The 19,322-nt window shown below is 43.4% G+C and overlaps 1 protein-coding gene across 1 annotated transcript in view; it reads left to right on the top strand.

Moving 5' to 3' along the window:
• MICU2 (mitochondrial calcium uptake 2) overlaps positions 1-19,322 on the top strand; it is a 342,067-nt gene that overhangs the window by 304,137 nt on the left and 18,608 nt on the right. The window contains exon 8 of the mRNA XM_069759113.1: positions 10,193-10,290. Coding sequence (XP_069615214.1) covers positions 10,193-10,290 — 98 coding nt within the window. The remainder of the gene's footprint in view (positions 1-10,192; positions 10,291-19,322) is intronic.

Genomic DNA, 19,322 nt, shown 5'->3' with positions numbered 1-19,322 from the left:
CTGTGGTTAGTTATAGCACCTCACTTCTCTCATTTTCCCAATCACATCTTTCATTTTCCCCCTCACACCTCTCATTTTCTCCCTCACTCCTCTCATTCCCCCCTAACACTTGTCATTTCAACCTCACATCTGTTATTTTCTGATCACTCCACTATTTTTCCTCACTCCTCTCATTTTGCGCTGACACCTTTTCATTTTCACCTCACACCTCTCATTTTCACCTCATCACCTCAGTATATACATGTTTGTCATCTCCCTTATATATAGTATACATCTGTATGTCATCTCCTGTATATAGTATATACCTGCTGTGTGTCATCTCCCCTATATATAGTATATACCTGAATGTCATCTTCTTCTATTATAGTATATACCTGTATGTCATCTCCTCCTGTATATAGTATAAACCTGTGCGTCATCTCCCTGTATATAGTATACAGTCATGGCCAAAAGTATTGACACCCCTGCAATTCTGTCAAATAATACTCATTTTCTTCCTGAAAATGATTGCAAACACAAATTATTTGGTATTATTATCTTCATTTAATTTGTCTTAAATGAAAAAACACAAAAGAGAATGAAGCAAAAAGCAAAACATTGATCATTTCACACAAAACTCAAAAAATGGGCCAGACAAAAGTATTGGCACCCTCAGCCTAATACTTGGTTGCACAACCTTTAGCCAAAATAACTGCGACCAACCGCTTCCCGTAACCATCAATGAGTTTCTTACAATGCTCTGCTGGAATTTTAGACCATTCTTCTTTGGCAAACTGCTCCAGGTCCCTGATATTTGAAGGGTGCCTTCTCCAAACTGCCATTTTTAGATCTCTCCACAGGTGTTCTATGGGATTCAGGTCTGGACTCATTGCTGGCCACCTTAGAAGTCTCCAATGCTTTCTCTCAAACAATTTTCTAGTGCTTTTTGAAGTGTTTTTTGGGTCATTGTCCTGCTGGAAGACCCATGACCTCTGAGGGAGACCTAGCTTTCTCACACTGGACCCTACATTATGCTGTAAAATTTGTGGGTAGTCTTCAAACTTCATAATGCCATGCACACGATCATGCAGTCCAGTGCCAGAGGCAGCAAAGCAACCCCAAAACATCAGGGAACCTCCGCCATGTTTGACTGTAGGGACCGTGTTCTTTTCTTTAAATGCCTCTTTTTTCTCCTGTAAGCTCTATGTTGATGCCTTTGCCCCAAAAGCTCTACTTTTGCCTCATCTTACCAGAGAACATTCTTCCAAAACGTTTTAGGCTTTTTCAGGTAAGTTTTGGCAAACTCCAGCCTTACTTTTTTATGTCTCGCGGTAAGAAGTGGGGTCTTCCTGGGTCTCCTGCCATACAGTCCCTTTTCATTCAAATAGTACGGGTTGAACACGGTCCCTACAGTCAAACATGGTGGAGGTTCCCTGATGTTTTGGGGTTGCTTTGCTGCCTCTGGCACTGGACTGCTTGACTGTGTGCATGGCATTATGAAGTCTGAAGACTACCAACAAATTTTGCAGCATAATGTAGGGCCCAGTGTGAGAAAGCTGGGTCTCCCTCAGAGGTCATGGGTCTTCCAGCAGGACAATGACCCAAAACACACTTCAAAAAGCACTAGAAAATGGTTTGAGAGAAAGCATTGGAAACTTCTAAGGTGGCCAGCAATGAGTCCAGACCTGAATCCCATAGAACCCCTGTGGAGAGATCTAAAAATGGCAGTTTGGAGAAGTCGCCCTTCAAATATCAGGGACCTGGAGCAGTTTGCCAAAGAAGAATGGTCTAAAATTCCAGCAGAGCATTGTAAGAAACTCATTGATGATTACCGGAAGCGGTTGGTCGCAGTTATTTTGGCTAAAGGTTGTGCAGCCAAGTATTATGCTGAGGGTGCCAATTCTTTTGTCTGGCCCATTTTTGGAGTTTTGTGTGAAATGATCAATGTTTTGCTTTTTGCTTCATTCTCTTTTGTGTTTTTTCATTTAAGACAAATTAAATGAAGATAATAATACCAAATAATTTGTGTTTGCAATCATTTTCAGGAAGAAAATGAGTATTATTTGACAGAATTGCAGGGGTGTCAATACTTTTGGCCATAACTGTATATCTGTGTCTCGTCTCCTCCTGTATATAGTATATACCTGCATGCCATCTTCTATATATAGCATATACCTGTATGTCATCTCCTCCTGTATATAGTATATACCTGTATGTCATCTCCTCCTGTATATATATGTACCTGTATGTCATCTCCTCCTCTATATAGTATATACCTGTGTGTCATCTCTCCTGTATATAGTATATATCTGTGTCATCTCCCCTGTATATAGTATATACCTGTGTGTCATCTCCTCCTGTATTAGACCTTGTTCACATGTTATTTGCTCAGTATTTTTACCTCAGTATTTGTAAGCTAAATTGGCAGCCTGATAAATCCCCAGCCAACAGGAAGCCCTCCCCCTGGCAGTATATATTAGCTCACACATACACATAATAGACAGGTTATGTGACTGACAGCTGCCGTATTTCCTATATGGTACATTTGTTGTAGTTTGTCTGCTTATTAATCAGATTTTTATTTTTGAAGGATAATACCAGACTTGTGTGTGTTTTAGGGCGAGTTTCGTTTGTCAAGTTGTGTGTGTTGAGTTGCGTGTGGCGACATGCATGTAGCGACTTTTGTGAGATGAGTTGTGTGGCAACATGTGTGTAGCAACTTTTTGTGTGTCGAGTTGCATGTGACAGGTTAGTGTAGCAAGTTGTGTGCAGCAAGTTTTGCGCGTGGCGAGTTTTGCGCGTGGCGAGTTTTATGTGTGGTGCCTTTTGAGTATGTGCAAGTTTTGTGTGAGGCAACTTTTGCATGTGTTGCAACTTTTGTGCATGTGGCAATTTTTCCGCGTGTGCAAGTTTTGCGTGTGGCGAGTTTTCCATGAGGTGAGTTTTGCACTTGTGGAGAGTTTTGCAAGAGCCTAGTTTTTGCATGTGGCGAGTTCTGCGCGTGGCGAGTTTTGAGCGGCGACTTTTGTGTTTCGACTTTTATGTGGCGAGGTTGGTGTATTTGTGGTGAAATGTGTGCTGAGGGTAATATGTGTTCAAGCACGTGGTAGTGTGTGGCGCATTTTGTGTGTGTGTTCATATCCCCGTGTGTGGTGAGTATCCCATGTCGGGGCCCCACCTTAGCAACTGTACGGTATATACTCTTTGGCGCCATCGCTCTCATTCTTTAAGTCCCCCTTGTTCACATCTGGCAGCTGTCAATTTGCCTCCTACACTTTTCCTTTCATTTTTTCTTATTATGTAGATAGGGGCAAAATTGTTTGGTGAATTGGAAAGCGCGGGGTTAAAATTTCGCCTCACAACATAGCCTATGACGCTCTCGGGGACCAGACGTGTGACTGTGCAAAATTTTGTGGCTGTAGCTGCGACGCCTGCAACACTTTTCCTTTCACTTTTTCCCCATTATGTAGATAGGGGCAAAATTGTTTGGTGAATTGGAAAGCACGGGGTTAAAATTTCACCTCACAACATAGCCTATGACGCTCTCGGGGTCCAGACGTGTGACTGTGCAAAATTTTGTGGCTGTAGCTGCGACGGTGCAGATGCCAATCCCGGACATATACACACACACATACACACACACATTCAGCTTTATATATTAGATGGAATAGTGTTTATTTCCACTATTTGCACAGCACCAAAACCATAAACACAAATTCCATAGCCTTGTCTACAATGTAGACCCTGGCAACCTCAGATACGGTTGAGCTAGCCCAAGCTTGGTCACACAAAACATCTATTTTCCATAGCAACCAGTTATACTTCTAATTTGGTGCACACGACCTATGTACGGTAGTCTCTTTTTAGAGAGATTCTGGCTCTTCTCTCTACAGCTCCAACACAAATCCACTCTGCTCAGCTTCCCCCAGCTGACTGATCAGGGAACACACGCTCTAGTTCTAGTCATAGCTATCCAGGTGCACCTAATAGGGCTCGGAGAGGTAGGATTTAACCATAACCTACCTGACTTTCCTACACCTGTTACTATTAAAGTCCTGTAGAACTTTCATCTTTTGTGATCAGAGAATCATAACATTTGAATACTTCCATCATTTTTTTTTTGAAAGACAAGCTGTGTATTATAAAGGCAATGTAACTTACAATTTAGTAATATTTTCATTAAAGGGGTTGTCCACTACCAGGACAACTCCTTGTCAATCTGGGAGTTTGACCCTGCCAACATAAAAACCCTTATACTCGCCTCCCATGCAGATGCCGGTCCAGCAGTGTCGGCACTCACACTCCCGGGGCTCACCTGAGGTCATGACGTGTGATCCCTGCTCCCAATCAGCGCTGGCATCACTGCACCCGCCTTCAGACGTTTTACTAATTAACGGAGTGAGAGTTGCGGTTGACCACATAACTTCGTCTTGGTTGCTAAAATGTCCGAATGTGGGGACACTTACGCCAGCGGTCATTGGTCTCAGCGCTGCCATGACTTAACCTCATGTGAGCCCCGGGAGAGCGAGTGACGGCCCCGCTGGAACGGCATCGGCACGGGAGGCGAGTATAAGTGGCTTTATTTTATCGGGGCCAAACACTCAGATTGTGAAGGAGTTGTCCTAATAGTGGACAACCCCTTTGATTCTCATGGCTTTTTTGTACTTTTTAAACCTTTTTATCAGGAAAAAAAAAATCCCAACAATTCCATTTTTCTTTTAGGTTTGGCTATTTTTGCTTTTTTTATGCTAGTTTTCAGCTGCTTTTTACAGTACCAGCAAAGCCCATGAGATTTCAGAAATCTCATGCACACACATTGGTTTTTTGTTTGATCAGTATTTTGTGCTTTGCTGCATTTTTTGGACATAGAGCACGTCACTTCTTTCAGCGTTTTAGCTGCGTTTTTTCACCCTTTGACTTGAATGGGTGTTGAAAAAAAATGCACGTATCATTTGCTGCGTTTTTGCTGCTGAAAATCCAAGGACATTAGCATGGACAAAGAGAGAAAAAAGCATAAAAAAAGCACCAAAAACGCATGTAAAACTGCGTTTTTGATGCAGCTGCTTTCCTGCCAAGATGATCAAGTTTTGCTGCAGAAAAAAAAAAGCAGCAAAAACGTCCTGTGTGAACTTACCCTAAGTGTTCACTATACAGTATTAATAACTTATTACATTTCTTTTGTGCAATGATTACAGCTGTATGATATAGATGTATCAATTGTCCTAACAAAAACAAGTCAATGCTTCATCCTGATACAGAACCGGTGAAATCCTTTTAATTAGAACAGCGCCCGGCTGTGTGTTACAGCTGCCACTTGTCGTTTGTACATTTAAGATGCTATACACGTCATAGTAAATCATAATATATGCGTTTTGCACATAATTGCTACACCTCCATATTCTATAACCTTTTGACCTAGAGAATCAGCCTGTAAAGCAAAAGATCATTCTTTTATCAGCAACAGTCCAAACAATAGCCGGTACTCACATCTTCTTAGAAGAATTGCATTATTGATCCAGTAGTATAAAAGACACAAAAAATGGTTGAACACAACAACACAAAAATTAAAAAGGCAGAAAAGAAATATCCGCTGCACTCTCAGGTAACATGTTTCACACCTGCGTGGTCCTTCATCACGCCTCAATAATAATTGTTTTGTTAGTAATGTTTGTCTGAATCTATTAGACGACCGGACCTTAGTATTATACGTGACATGCCATAAATGTTAATAAAGGGAAAAACCCCAGTAGGTTATGTTCACACATTGCGTAATATTCGCACCTTTTTGATGCATTTTTCACGTTTGCTTTTGATGCCTTTTTTTTCTCTCGTTTTTTCCCCCCCCCATTCATTAGAATGGATGAAAAGCTCCCCAAAAAATTCTGAATGAATTTGACATGCTGCAAATGTGTAAATACACAAGGAAAAAAAAAAAAACAAGAAACAACACATGTATCAGATTTTTTGAAATCTCATTCACTTTGCTGCTACTGTAAAACTCAGTTTTTTTGCTGCAGAAAAAAAATCTCCGCAAGATCATTACATGTGAACATACCCTTAGAGGCCGGCGTTTCATACACATTAAGACGGCTTTCATAGCTTGTGTTAGTGATTGAAGCCTCTCCAGCATCAGAGGGGGGAGTACCCTCAGCTGTCCATCCAGAAACAGGAGCATCCACGCCTAACATGATAGCGGACTGCTCACCTAATTAGCACAGGATAACTCGCGCCATGTACAGTGAAGTATGTGTGCATGCAGCATATGGCACCTATCAAACCCAAAAACCGTTCAGCTCCAGAATAGATAGTCCTAATCTAGACACCGTGCCGCAGTCCCACGGATTACAAAGTGTCTCTAGATAAACCCCACCAATCCAAGCACCAGGATACATAGCCGACATGATGGGAGGAAAACCTGCTCATCGTGTTATCTCATAGGTGTCTGATTCTTACATGAGTAACATATCATAAATTGTGCGTCTGAGCCATTTTGGAAGAGAACCTGTCTCCGCACAGAACTACTGTTGGCATGAATGTCTCTACTTACACCTGCATGGCCAAGGGAAATTTGATAAGATATTTGTTTTTAGCATTGGCCAAGAAAAATCAGTCTTCTACGTCTTCCCTAATGATGGGAGGCTTCCTAATGATGCTCGGTTTACGGGAGGCTATGACTTAACTGCTCAGCACCTTGTCATCCAGCATCTTTTTGGCTGGCTTATTTGGGATATTATTTGTGTACAAACCTTTTACCGACGATAATTAATTTTACAGTTATGGTGACAGGTCATCATAAGTATAGATGTAACAGAAGTGAAAGCGTTCAATAGTCATCAGCTCATAATTATCTCCTGTGGTGTGTAATGAGTTGGGAGAAGGGCATCAGAGAACCCCCTGATGATATTGGGAGGAGTTGAACACTCACTCCTAGGTTTCCCCACAGATTATAACATCTACAAAAATCCTGGTATACAAATTCACCCAGATTATAGCTGATCTCTCGGAGAACTCCTCATAATCATCTTATTGTATGGGATTCTATGTAACCAAAATAAGATTTGTCACCTGTGGGTCATGTCCTCCTGGGAGATCTGGGGTTAGAAGATCACTAAGTATTGTGAATCTCAGGTGTTCTTGTACTTTCTCACAGCTGTTCCTGACCTGGTCATTTCCTCTCCTATAAAAATCTGGTCAGACCTTCCCTTTCTTACCAGTGAAAGTTTTAATTCCTAGCTCTTTGGAGTCGCTGTGCTAAGTTGAAGATCATTGTTGCTGCTGGAGATTGTTGCATGCTGTTTTTGGGTGTATGCTTTCTTTATTGTCCTATTCCCATTTGACCAGTCCAACATTCGACCTGGATGAACATTCCTGTGTTTTCTATGAGATGGACACTGACTCCTATGCTAGTGGCTTCTCAGTCCACCAAACAAAAGGGGTCGGCCATTGGAAGGAATTCCACCAGCCTGATGCTTCTCTCCCCTGATATAATCTTTTGGGGAAAGAGTCGAGAGGCCCCATGCACATTAGACTGTCTGCAAATATTGGCGGGTATGGACTTACTTTAGTCTAACGTGAATGTGGACCTTTTGTGAAGTTGTTACCTAAAGATTGCTTTTCTAAAAAAAGAATACCCAACCCAATGGTTAGTTCCTCCAACTAGCCATACTTTTTCTCTGTAATGGCCATGGGGAAAAATAGTATTACCGACTGGCTATTCAATTAAATATCCAACCATGTAATAATACTTGGTGACTACTACAATTTTATCTAGTAAGCCTAATTTAATTAGATCAAAGTATTGTTGGGATAAAACCATATCGATAATTACCGCAAAGGTCACATGGGCCCATGGTAAAACCTTCAGCTTTAGTAGGGATTGATCCGACCACCATCGCGCATTGATACAATGGCTTGTCCCTGTGGTCCTGAAAATTGCTTATTATGGCTAGAGCATAGAAATGTATGGCATGTTTAGTGGTCCCCTCCAGGCCGTGTCCTCTGCTCCTCATCTCATCACTCATGGCAGTATTTGGACACGCATCTGTTGAAGATCGCGAGGCTTTTGGTGCAGATTTCAGTAAGAGCTTTCTACATGGAGGCAGCAGAATAAACAGATACAAGTCTGAATCGCTGGAGAACGGGGCAGCCCTTGTGTGTAGCATGCTCTGAAGTCTCAGACTTCGGCTTCTAAATTCCTTTACCATTACTATACGGCGCTCTAGGAAGCTTGACATGCAATGTGTCCACAGGCTTTACCTCGCACTCGATTATGTTCTGTAAATCAGCAGCTCTGCCTTGTGAGAGCACGCTTACATTACCTGTCTCTATGGAAGTAAATACAAACTGTCTGATCACCAGGTTAGAAGAGGAAAAAAACAACTTGCATTTTATTGGCATTATTACCATATAGTCTCATTCTTCCTTCCTACCATGGTTCCTAAAGAGAAGAGTACAAGGTTAGAAAAACCAATCATAGAGCAGAACACCCGGCACTAAATCCCTGGAGAGCTGCCAGTAAAGGTTACAAGGTTAGAAAAACATGGCCACTTTCTTAAAAAAAAAAAAAAGTACTACACTTGTCCCCAGATTGTATTTTTATTAATGGGCGGGTATGTTCTAGTGAGTTATACCCTATCCATAGCGTAGAAGATTACTTACTGATCAGTGTGGGCCCAGTTGCTGCGACCTCCAACCATAAAAAAAAGTGGGCCTTTGGAATCAGGTGGGACCCGGATATCTTTAATAGAGATGCGAATCCTCCAACTTTGCGCCATTCATTGTGGAGCTGACGGAGAACACAGATTATGACACTTTGCTATTTTCGACAAGTCCAAGTGGAGTTGTGGTTGAGCATGTACTCCTCCACTCTTGGCGTTGCACAGCCTGGTTCCTAGGGTCCACTTCTTGAGATTGTTAGGGGTCACAGTGGTCAAACTCCCAACGATCGAACTCATTATCTGGGGAATAAGCCCTTAAAGGGAACCTGTCACCAAGTTTTCCCAATATAAACTACGGCCACCACCTTTAATGCCTCTATTATAGTTCTATAGTAAGCTGTATATATTTCCACTATCCCTTCTGCATAGCACAAAAACAGCTTTTATAAACCCCATCATACAGCACAGTCCAGTCCGATGGGCACCTTCTCTCTGGTTGTAATCACTGTCCTCCTGCCCTGCGTCATGTGGATGGCGTATCCCACGTTATCCACACACTGTCCACCAACCGCAATCCTGTGCAGGTATACTTCGCTTTACTCTGCTGAGGGCAGTAATAAACATGCGACGGCTTTACTTCCGGGTCATCAACGCTCTTTGGCCTCTCCCGGTGAATGTGTGTTACAGTACTCAACAGGGGAGAGTGAAGTGCACCGGCGTAGGAGCGCGATCGGGGGGCACTGTGTGGATGATGTAGGATGCGTCATCCCCAGGAAGCAGGGAAAGAGGACAGTCATTGTGGCGAGAGAGGAGGTGCCGAAACAAGACCAGCAACTTCCCATGGATCGTACCGCGCCATATGGGGGGTTATAAACTGTATTTTTGGGTATCTGTAGAGGAGATTTTGGACTTATATACAGCTTACTAGAATACTGTAGAGGCATTAAAGGTGGTGGCCATAGCTTTTATTAGGAAAACCTGGTGACATGTTCCCTTTTGACCTTTAGACCCATTCACTTCGATAAAGCTGTACTGAAATACTAGACAACCTGAGGACAGGTGTGGTGCTGATTTTGCAAGAAACCTTAATTGCTGAGTGAAACCACAGTGTCACCATTTCTTCTTAACTCTCTATCGTAACTTCGATGCCAAGTCCCTACAGGAGTGTTCTCCTTTATCCTACAGATGTTTTGCGTGTACGCTTTTTTCTGAAGACCCAATATATTTATTTGCTTAAACCCTACATGTACTTCTGTTAATACGGCACTAAATGTGTTTTGCAAAAGCATCTTTAATTCACGGTCTGAGAAACATCTCTAAGATGACCCACACTCATAATATTAAAAAATGGTCTTCTGGAAAGGTCGATCCTCTTATAGATGAAGTCCGATACACCTAGGCTACAGTGTATGGAAGCGCAATATGCGGTGGGGTGTCTTCAGGAGTGATGAGTGGTGGATTCACTGTGTAAACTTGTGACTTTTATTTTCTCACATTCTTCCTTTCTACAACTTTCATAAACAACGGTAACTAAAAAAGCGAATGTTGTTTTGTAGGACTCCACTTCCGACAGTGAGGACATCAACACAACGTTACTTGTTCATTTCTTTGGACGTGGAGGACGCGATAAGCTCCAATATGCCAGTTTTTACAGGTATTTTTTTCTGATGTCTATGTTTGTTGGGTAACATTAAAGTCAGTTTTTAAGGGAAGAATATCTGTAAGATACAAACTAAAGATATATGAAATGTATTGTATAGAAAAGTATCACTAAATAAAACTGAAATCTTCCCATCCAAAAACTGCTACTAAGCCACGCAAGGATCTAGAGAAAAAATATGTTCTAAGGGTTGTATGGCATCATACACACAGACACCGAGACTGGCGTTTCGCATGTTTGTCTTTATGAAGGGGCCTCTGGAGTCCGATGTACCAAATTTATTGAGGGGAGTGCGCTACCGAATTAATTTGGTGCATCATTTAGCTGCTTTGCACCAGTGTAATAAAAGGTACTGGAGCACACTCCTGTCAGAATTTAATCCAACTGTGTGGCGTAAATTATATTGAATTTGTCGACTCGCCTCCACTTCACCTTCTTCCCCACTGAGATCTGTCCACTTTTCAGCTAGCTGGTGTAAAAACTCAAAAAGTTGAAAAATTGTTCCAAAAGTTCTAAAATTGTTCAAACAGTTTTATACAAAATTTCTGCCAAAATCTGTTGAATTGGGCCAAAAGTGCAGTATTTCTAGGAGCAAGGTAACCATTTTTGGCTCATGATCAGTTACAAGGGCCGAACAACAAAATTCACTGAAGTGTTGCATCCATCACTTAACGGCCCATTCAGATGTCAGTTTTTTTGACGTAGGACCAAAAATGTAGAGTTTCATCAGTGTCATCATTTTTTTTTTCCACGAATGAGGAAAAAAAAAAAGTTTCTCCACGTTCTCCTATCTGTCAGTGCTATCCGTTTTTGTTCTCGGACCCATAGACTTTAATTTTCAAGTTTGATCCGACGCTCTCATCAATATCAGATTATGTACGCACCACTTGAAAAAAAAAAAAAATCACTGAGATGTGAACATCTTCATAGACTGTCATAGGTATGAGTGCTATCTGTGAAAAACTGGATTGTAGTCACACACGAAAAACTGACGTAAATGAGCCCTAACTCATACCAGCGGCTACCATTGGACCCTATAGAATATAATGGGGTCCGTCGAATTTTTGTAAGTGTACTTGGTATTTTGCTGAAAAAAAGTGTTCTAGTTCTATTTTGTTTAGTATGTTTTTCCAGATCTTCGACATGGGGTTCAAAATGGAGCCTCCGACACAGATGTGTACAGAGCTGTAAGCAATTTTTTTTTTTACACCCATTAAAGTGTAAAGAAATCTTGTAACTTTTCATTTCATATACGTTGAAGCAAACGTCTAGGACATTTTTTACAAGTCTTGTTCTTTTTAAGTGTCTTTATTTCTTTACCATATTTTACTACTAATGTATTTGTATGTGTTTTCTCACTTTCTCAAGAATTAGAATTGACACAGTCTCATTAATTCTTTACCAGTTTTGAGTATATTTTATGCTATTTTTCCCATCTGATAACTGTTCTGTTTGAGTCTTGTGCATAATAACGTCGCCAGGATCCTGCTTACATATCTAGCGCGGCTCTACAGCAGATCTAATGCCTTTTCACCCTATGGAAACCTTGACTTGATAAAAACACATACTTTATGCGGACGGTCTGTTCCGTAGGATTGTATCTACCACACAGACAGAAGCTTGTTATCAGGATTTACTCCCACGTCTCACTGTAAGGTTTGTAGGCTAAGTGTAGGGTCTAATCCTGGTAATTTTCAAGATTGTCACTTATTCCCCCCCCTTTCGGGAACTGGAATGTGTTTTTTATCATTCGATATATCACAGGCTGACAGTGGAGTTTATTTAATGCATGGAACATTGAAGAGAAGATCTGAGCTGTTGAATAAATAGCACTTTTGACATCATCCTACAGAATAATGGAGATCCAGGACGTTTTTTTGTGTCTGTAAGACTCGATCTTTCATGGACAGCTTTGGAGCTGATGTTTTTTTGCCTCACACAGAACATTGTTGTGGGTGTTTGATCTACCCCACGCTGTTTGTACAGGAGATGACGGATGGGATTTTTAGAAGAACACATCATTTCACCCAGGGAAATCTCTACTCTGGTGGGAAAGCCAGAAGACTTCCAGATCCATCACAAATTTGTTGAGAAGTTGCTGCTGTCCCGTTTTTAAAAAGAAGAAAAAAAAAATCAAGAAGTATGTTGGCTTGATATGTAATTGTTTTTGGATGGAGTCGTCATTTTTATAGAACGGTTTGAGTGGACCCACATGAGAGCTCTTAGGCGCTGAGATAACAGTGTAGACAGGTCTGAAGAGGGCTGAATACAGAAACACGACACCTGTCTGCTTAGGGAAACCTTTCTGAACAGATGAAGGAGGCACCTGTCAGATGTAGAACATTACGTGAGAAAAGATTGGTCAGGTTTACGTATCTCTTTACTATTTTAATCTGTAAAGAACTAAAAAAAAAAACCTAATGGAAAATGAGAATCACATGCAAAGGCATGACCAGATTACCCTCCGAGCTTGACGTAAAACTTGCCACGGGCACAACTACAGTTCAGGTCATCTGGCTCCTAACCATGTGTCACAACAAAAAGTTCCTCGTCTATAGTCGTTGGTCCTGACAACCTAATCGGGAAAAAAAACAAGCTAAAAAATGTCTAATCACTAGATTTTACTGCTACAAATCTGCGACACTGGAGATCTTTTTGGTCAGTGTCTGACCAGTCCGTTGAGATGCAAAAAAGAGGTGTCTAGAGTAAATATGTCGCAGAAATCACTGGTTGAACACTAGAGCTGAGTGGCATAGGTAGTAGGTTTTCGTATTTTTGGACCATATATCTGTAGCCACTTGTAGGACACTTCTTAGCTTGGCAAAGTGTATCGCGATGTTGGTTATTCTGAGTGAGAAAAGTGGCTCAAGTCTGAGTTGGGTTATTTAAAAGTGGCAGCATTTTGGAACCAAAGCAAGTCGGCCTCAAAGTGGAGACCACATAAAGTTAAAGAATTGGTTTGCTGAGGAGCAGTATGCATAAAGTCATCAACACTCTGCTGACTCCATAACTGCAAAGCTCCAAACCTCTGCTGACATTAGCTCCAAACCTCTGCTGACATTAGCTCCAAACCTCTGCTGACATTAGCTCCAAACCTCTGCTGACATTAGCTCCAACCTCTGCTGACATTAGCTCCAACCTCTGCTGTCATTATTGCTAAACCTCTGCTGACATTAGCTCCAACCTCTGCTGACATTAGCTCCAACCTCTGCTGTCATTATCGCTAAACCTCTGCTGACATTAGCTCCAAACCTCTGCTGACATTAGCTCCAACCTCTGCTGTCATTATCGCTAAACCTCTGCTGACATTAGCTCCAACCTCTGCTGACATTAGCTCCAACCTCTGCTGTCATTATTGCTAAACCTCTGCTGACATTAGCTCCAAACCTCTGCTGACATTAGCTCCAACCTCTGCTGACATTAGCTCCAACCTCTGCTGACATTAGCTCCAACCTCTGCTGTCATTATCGCTAAACCTCTGCTGACATTAGCTCCAACCTCTGCTGACATTAGCTCCAACCTCTGCTGACATTAGCTCCAACCTCTGCTGACATCTCTGAACCTCTTCTGACATCTCTAAACCTCTGCTGACATTATCTCTAAACCTCTGCTGACATTAGCTCCAACCTCTGCTGACATTGGCTCTAACTTCTGCTGATATTAACTCCGACCTCTGCTGACATTGGCTCTAACTTCTGCTGACATTAGCTCCGACCTCTGCTGACATTAGCTCCGACCTCTGCTGACATTAGCTCCAACTTCTGCTGACATTAGCTCCAACCTCTGCTGACATCTCTAAACCTCTGCTGACATTATCTCTAAACCTCTGCTGATGTTAGCTCCAACCTCTGCTGACATTAGCTCTGACCTCTGCTGACATTAGCTCCGACCTCTGCTGATATTAGCTCTGACCTCTGCTGACATTAGCTCGGACCTCTGCTGACATTAGCTCGGACCTCTGCTGACATTAGCTCGGACCTCTGCTGACATTAGCTCGGACCTCTGCTAACATTAGCTCGGACCTCTGCTGACATTAGCTCGGACCTCTGCTGACATTCGCTCCAACCTCTGCTGATATTAGCCCCGACCTCTGCTGATATTAGCTCCGACCTCTGCTGATATTAGCTCCGACCTCTGATATTCGCTCCGACCTCTGCTGACATTAGCTCCGACCTCTGCTGATATTAGCTCCGTCCTCTGCTGACATTAGCTCTGACCTCTGCTGACATTAGCTCCGACCTCTGCTGACATTAGCTCCGACCTCTGCTGACATTAGCTCCGACCTCTGCTGACATTAGCTCCGACCTCTGCTGACATTAGCTCCGACCTCTGCTGACATTAGCTCCGACCTCTGCTGACATTAGCTCCGACCTCTGCTGACATTAACATTGGATCAAAAACTCTAAGAAGCTTCATAGTATGGGATTCAATGGGCGAGAAGCTGTGTGCAAGCCTTACACCACCAAACACAATGCCAAGCATCAGATGGGGTGTTGTAAAGACTGTTGTTGGGTTTGTTGAATGCCAGGAGATTGTTACCTGTCAGCCTGTATAGTGGCAACTATAATGTTTAGTGATAATGGTTTGGGGTTGTTCTTGAGGGATTGGCCTTGGCACTTTGGTTCCATTGAAGGGAAATCTTAATGCTTCAGCATAAGAAGACATTTTAGACAATTGTTGCTTCCAACTTTGTGGGAACAGTTTAGGGAAAGCCCTTTACTATTTCAGCATGGCTGTGCCCAGTCCTCAAAGCACAGTCCTTAAAGACATACGGTAGTTGGGGGAATTAGGTGTAGACCAACTTTATTGGGTGCACAGACCCCAGACCTCAACCCCATACAATAACTTTTGGAATAAACTAGTACGGAGATTGTGAGCCCAGCCTCTACTCCATCATCAGTGTAGACCTCAATAATGCGCTTCTGGATGAATGGGTCAAAATTTGTGCACACCTCTAAAATCTTGTCATAACCTTCCCAGAAGAATGGAGGCTGTTATTGATGCAAAGGGGTAGCCGACTCCATATTACTGCCTGTGGATTTACAATGGGAGGTCATGAACGCTCCTGTATGTTTGATGTGGAGGTGGCTCAATATGTTTGTCCATGTAGTGTATTTTTATCTTTGTACTAAATGACATTCCTTTTTTGGAGCAACATGTGGAAGCACTTGAAATCAGAGGATCCAAAAATAAAAGCCTTAAGGATAACAGCAAAACATGTTGATGGAACATGAGACACAGATTTAGAAGACAATTCTGAATAGTGTTCCCATTGCTAGAACCCTTGACCATTAATTGTTTAGGGTGAGGGGGACGCTGAGCAATGTTGCTTTGTATCACACGATATTTCAGAAAATATAACTGAGGAGTTTAAGAAAGTGAGACATTTACTGAAAAATTGGGTAGATTTGGCCTTCAGTACCCCAGTCAGGCTGTAATATTGTACCTTTCACTGTCACCATTTTTTTCCGATATAACCTAAGGCCACCACCTTTCAGCCCCAGTGACAGAATTCTATAATCATTCTATACATATGACTCCAATTTACCCTGCAAGGCAAAAAAACGACTTTTCAAAATACTCACCTACTAGGCGGTCCGGTCAAATGGGCGCCGCTGGTCTTTGACGATTGCCTTCTCTCTTCTTGCGCTGCTGACGCCTCCTACATCATCCACACAGTGTCCTCCTTCCCATTTTGCATTTCTCTCAGGGCAAAGTACTGTAATGATTAAGCTCCGGCACTCTTTTGACCTTTCCCAGCACATGCGTAGGACAGTACTTTGCTGAGGGCGGAGAGACGTGCGCCTGTACAGAAGGGGGGCACTGTGAGGATGACATAGGACGCATCACGAAGCACAGAAGGAGGACGGCATCGCAGGGCGAGGGGAGTCATTGGACCGCGCCGTAGGTGAGTATAATAAATGGCCTTTTTTTTGCCTTGCGAATTTGAGTCATGTGCAGCATTATAGAACGCTGTCACATGGGGCTGAAAAGTGGTGGCCATAGGTCATAGCGGACAAACTGGTGACCGGTTCCCCTTTAAACACCAAGACCCCCCGGCCTCTCTGTGGACCCGTACTGTAGGAATCTATGGTGCCGTAAGTTTGGCTCAGTAGATCTGTGGGGGTCGGGATCGTACATCTGGAATCCGAGAATTAAGCATGGGTACAATGCGCCCGTCTAGATGAGGCTTTATTACTGACGTGTCGCCGTTCCAGCTCCGATCATCTGATTATGGCCGATATGCGGCTGCGTGTGCCAAGCATAGTTCTGCTAATATCAAAAAGCTGCTTTCAGTCTTAAGAAATCTCTAATTGCTGGCCTTTGACAGATTCGGATACTTTTCTGAGTCACCGAATTGTAATTTGTGAGGTGTCGGCATCTTCAACTAGCGCCTGCAGACACAAAGTCCTCACTTCTTACAAGGGGCGAGTGTGGAGCTTATCAGGAACATATTCCTAATTTGGTGGCTGCCATGAATAATTCATTTAATCAAGTTGCTCTATTTCGGCCATATCCTCATGGGTGGTAGCCAGGTTTAGTCTTATTTAATACACATTTTACTTTCTCATTATTTGTAGAATGTCAGCGGCATGAACCGCAGTCGATCATTCCTCCGCTATTACGTTTCATGGCGTTCCCTTTGTGTTATTTCACAGCCTGTACTAGATAGGGCACAGATGACTTATCACACCGTGGACAAGGCTGACGGAGGTGTGTAATAAAGGAAGACTCTGTCTTCACTTCCCAGGGTATACGGTCTATTAGACGAGCGGGTGGTATAAAATGATATTGGCGGATTAATATATTACCCCAATTCCCAAAAATTGGGACACTAAAATGTAAAGAAAAGAAGACTGCAGTGATCGGAAATTTATTATTATTTATTATTATTATAGCGCCATTTATTCCATGGCAGTTTACATGTGAGGAGGGGAATATCGCCATATTATATTCACAACAGGACACAGATCAGAAGTTTTACCATTAGACATATTTCCATTTTATCTGAAAAAATGACTTACCGTATTTAGTAAACTGATGACCATAACACATCTCTAAAAGGTTAGGATAGCGTTAACAAATGGCTGGAAAAGTAAGTGGTACTAATAAAAAAAAAAAAACAGCTTTTACCCTTCGCCACGACAGCACCCCACATGAGAGAGAGGGATCCGCCCATAGGAACAGGAAACCTACAGAATAAAAGGAGGCGGTCCCCTCTCCTCCTCAGTTTAGGTTTCCTGTTCCTACAGGGACCCGGCTTACCTACAGATGAAGAGGATCCCTGGGCCATGCACCCGCCTGCGTCGGTTTCTGTGGGAACGGCAGGGGCTGCGGTACCAGAAGCAGCGGCGGGGGAGCCCCTGCTTGCAGCCTCCCCCCTCGTCTGGCCAAACATCCACGGTCCGGGTCCGGTCACCGTAGGTCCGGCCGGCACTGTGAGGACGCGCGCGCTGCAGCGGCCGGCTTAATAGCCTCTGGCGGCCGCATGGTGGTGAGAGCGGCGCGTCTAACCCGGAAGTCGCGGGAGCACTTCCGGGTTGGTCCGGGGAGGCAGGAGAATGGGCGGCAAGTTTAAAAATGCAGCGCTAGCGTCGGGCCGGTGTGTGTGAAATGGCTTCACCGGCCGACGAAGCGCACCTGCCCGCAGTGCAACAGCGCTCTCCCAGCAGGGAGAGAAGCACGAGGAGCAGCACAAAGAGTGGTGGCCGACCTCCAGAGAAGAGTTCTACCACCAAACGAATTCCGCCTCCAGAACCGGTACCTGTCAGCTTCACTGGGTGAGTTTTTGAAAGAGTCTCTTCCTATATGCTGATATATGTTCCTCCTGTATCCTTCCTCTAGACTAAGAAAAGGACACACAAATCTAAGCATAAAGAGTGTGCTTTATGTACGCAGCCCCTCCCGGATGATTATGCCAAAAAACTGTGTGCAGAGTGTATCATGCAAACTCTACGGCAGGAAAATATCATGACTCCCTCAGATGTCAGAGCTATTATCCGAGAAGAGATGCAGGGTTTGGCGCAGACAAGTAGCGCCAGTACCCGTCAGCCTAGCAGGTCCCGGTCTCCGGTTAGTTCGGAGTCAGAGGGTGTATGTATTTCTTCAGACGAAGAGGGATCTCAGCCGAGCTCATCCGAGACTGAAGGGGGACTTTGTCTTCCCAACAGTAATGTGGACAATTTAATAAAATCTGTCAGGAGCACGATGGGGTGCCCAGATGGGAAAGAAAAGAAATCAGCACAGGACATAATGTTTGCGGGGTTAGGACAGAAGAAACGTAGGTCCTTCCCCGTCATACAAACCATCAAAGATATTGTCAAAAAGGAGTGGGACAAGCAGAATAGAGGGTTTTTACCATCATCCTCTAAAAGGCGCTATCCCTTCAGCGATGAAGACCTAAACACCTGGTCAAAGGTGCCAAAAGTTGATGCTGCGGTAGCCTCCACAACCAAACAGTCGGTCCTACCAGTGGAGGATTCAGGGGTCCTAACAGACCCGCTGGACCGTAAAGCAGAAGCTTTACTAAAGAGGTCATGGGAAGTCAATACGGGGGCGTTCAGGCCCGCCATATCTAGTACCTGTACTGCAAGATCTCTACTAGTATGGACGGAGCAATTGGAGGAACAGATTAGAGGCAAAACTTCGAGGGAATCTATCCTGCTGAAATTGCCTCAAATTAAAGAAGCAGTAGCATTCCTAGCTGATGCCTCAGTGGACTCGCTACGTCTTGCAGCCAGGTCAGCCGGCCTAGTCAACACAGCCCGGCGTGCACTCTGGCTAAAGAATTGGAAGGGGGACGCACAAGCTAAAGCAAAACTTTGTGCGATTCCCTGTCAGGGTGAGTTCCTTTTTGGGAAGACGCTGGATGAACTCCTGAATAAAGCAGGTGAAAGGAAGAAAGGCTTCCCTAACCAGTATCTTCCATCCTACAGGAGAGCCTTCAGGAGACGCCCCTTTACTAGGAACAAGCCGCTTGAACAAAGAGAGCGATGGGAGTCGAAGGACCCAAAGCAAAAAGGTGC

Source organism: Ranitomeya imitator, chromosome 3 (assembly GCF_032444005.1).
Source record: "Ranitomeya imitator isolate aRanImi1 chromosome 3, aRanImi1.pri, whole genome shotgun sequence".
Lineage (NCBI taxonomy): Eukaryota > Metazoa > Chordata > Amphibia > Anura > Dendrobatidae > Ranitomeya > Ranitomeya imitator.
Note: the sequence above shows the minus strand (reverse complement) of the source record. Positions and strands in the feature narration are given on the sequence as shown.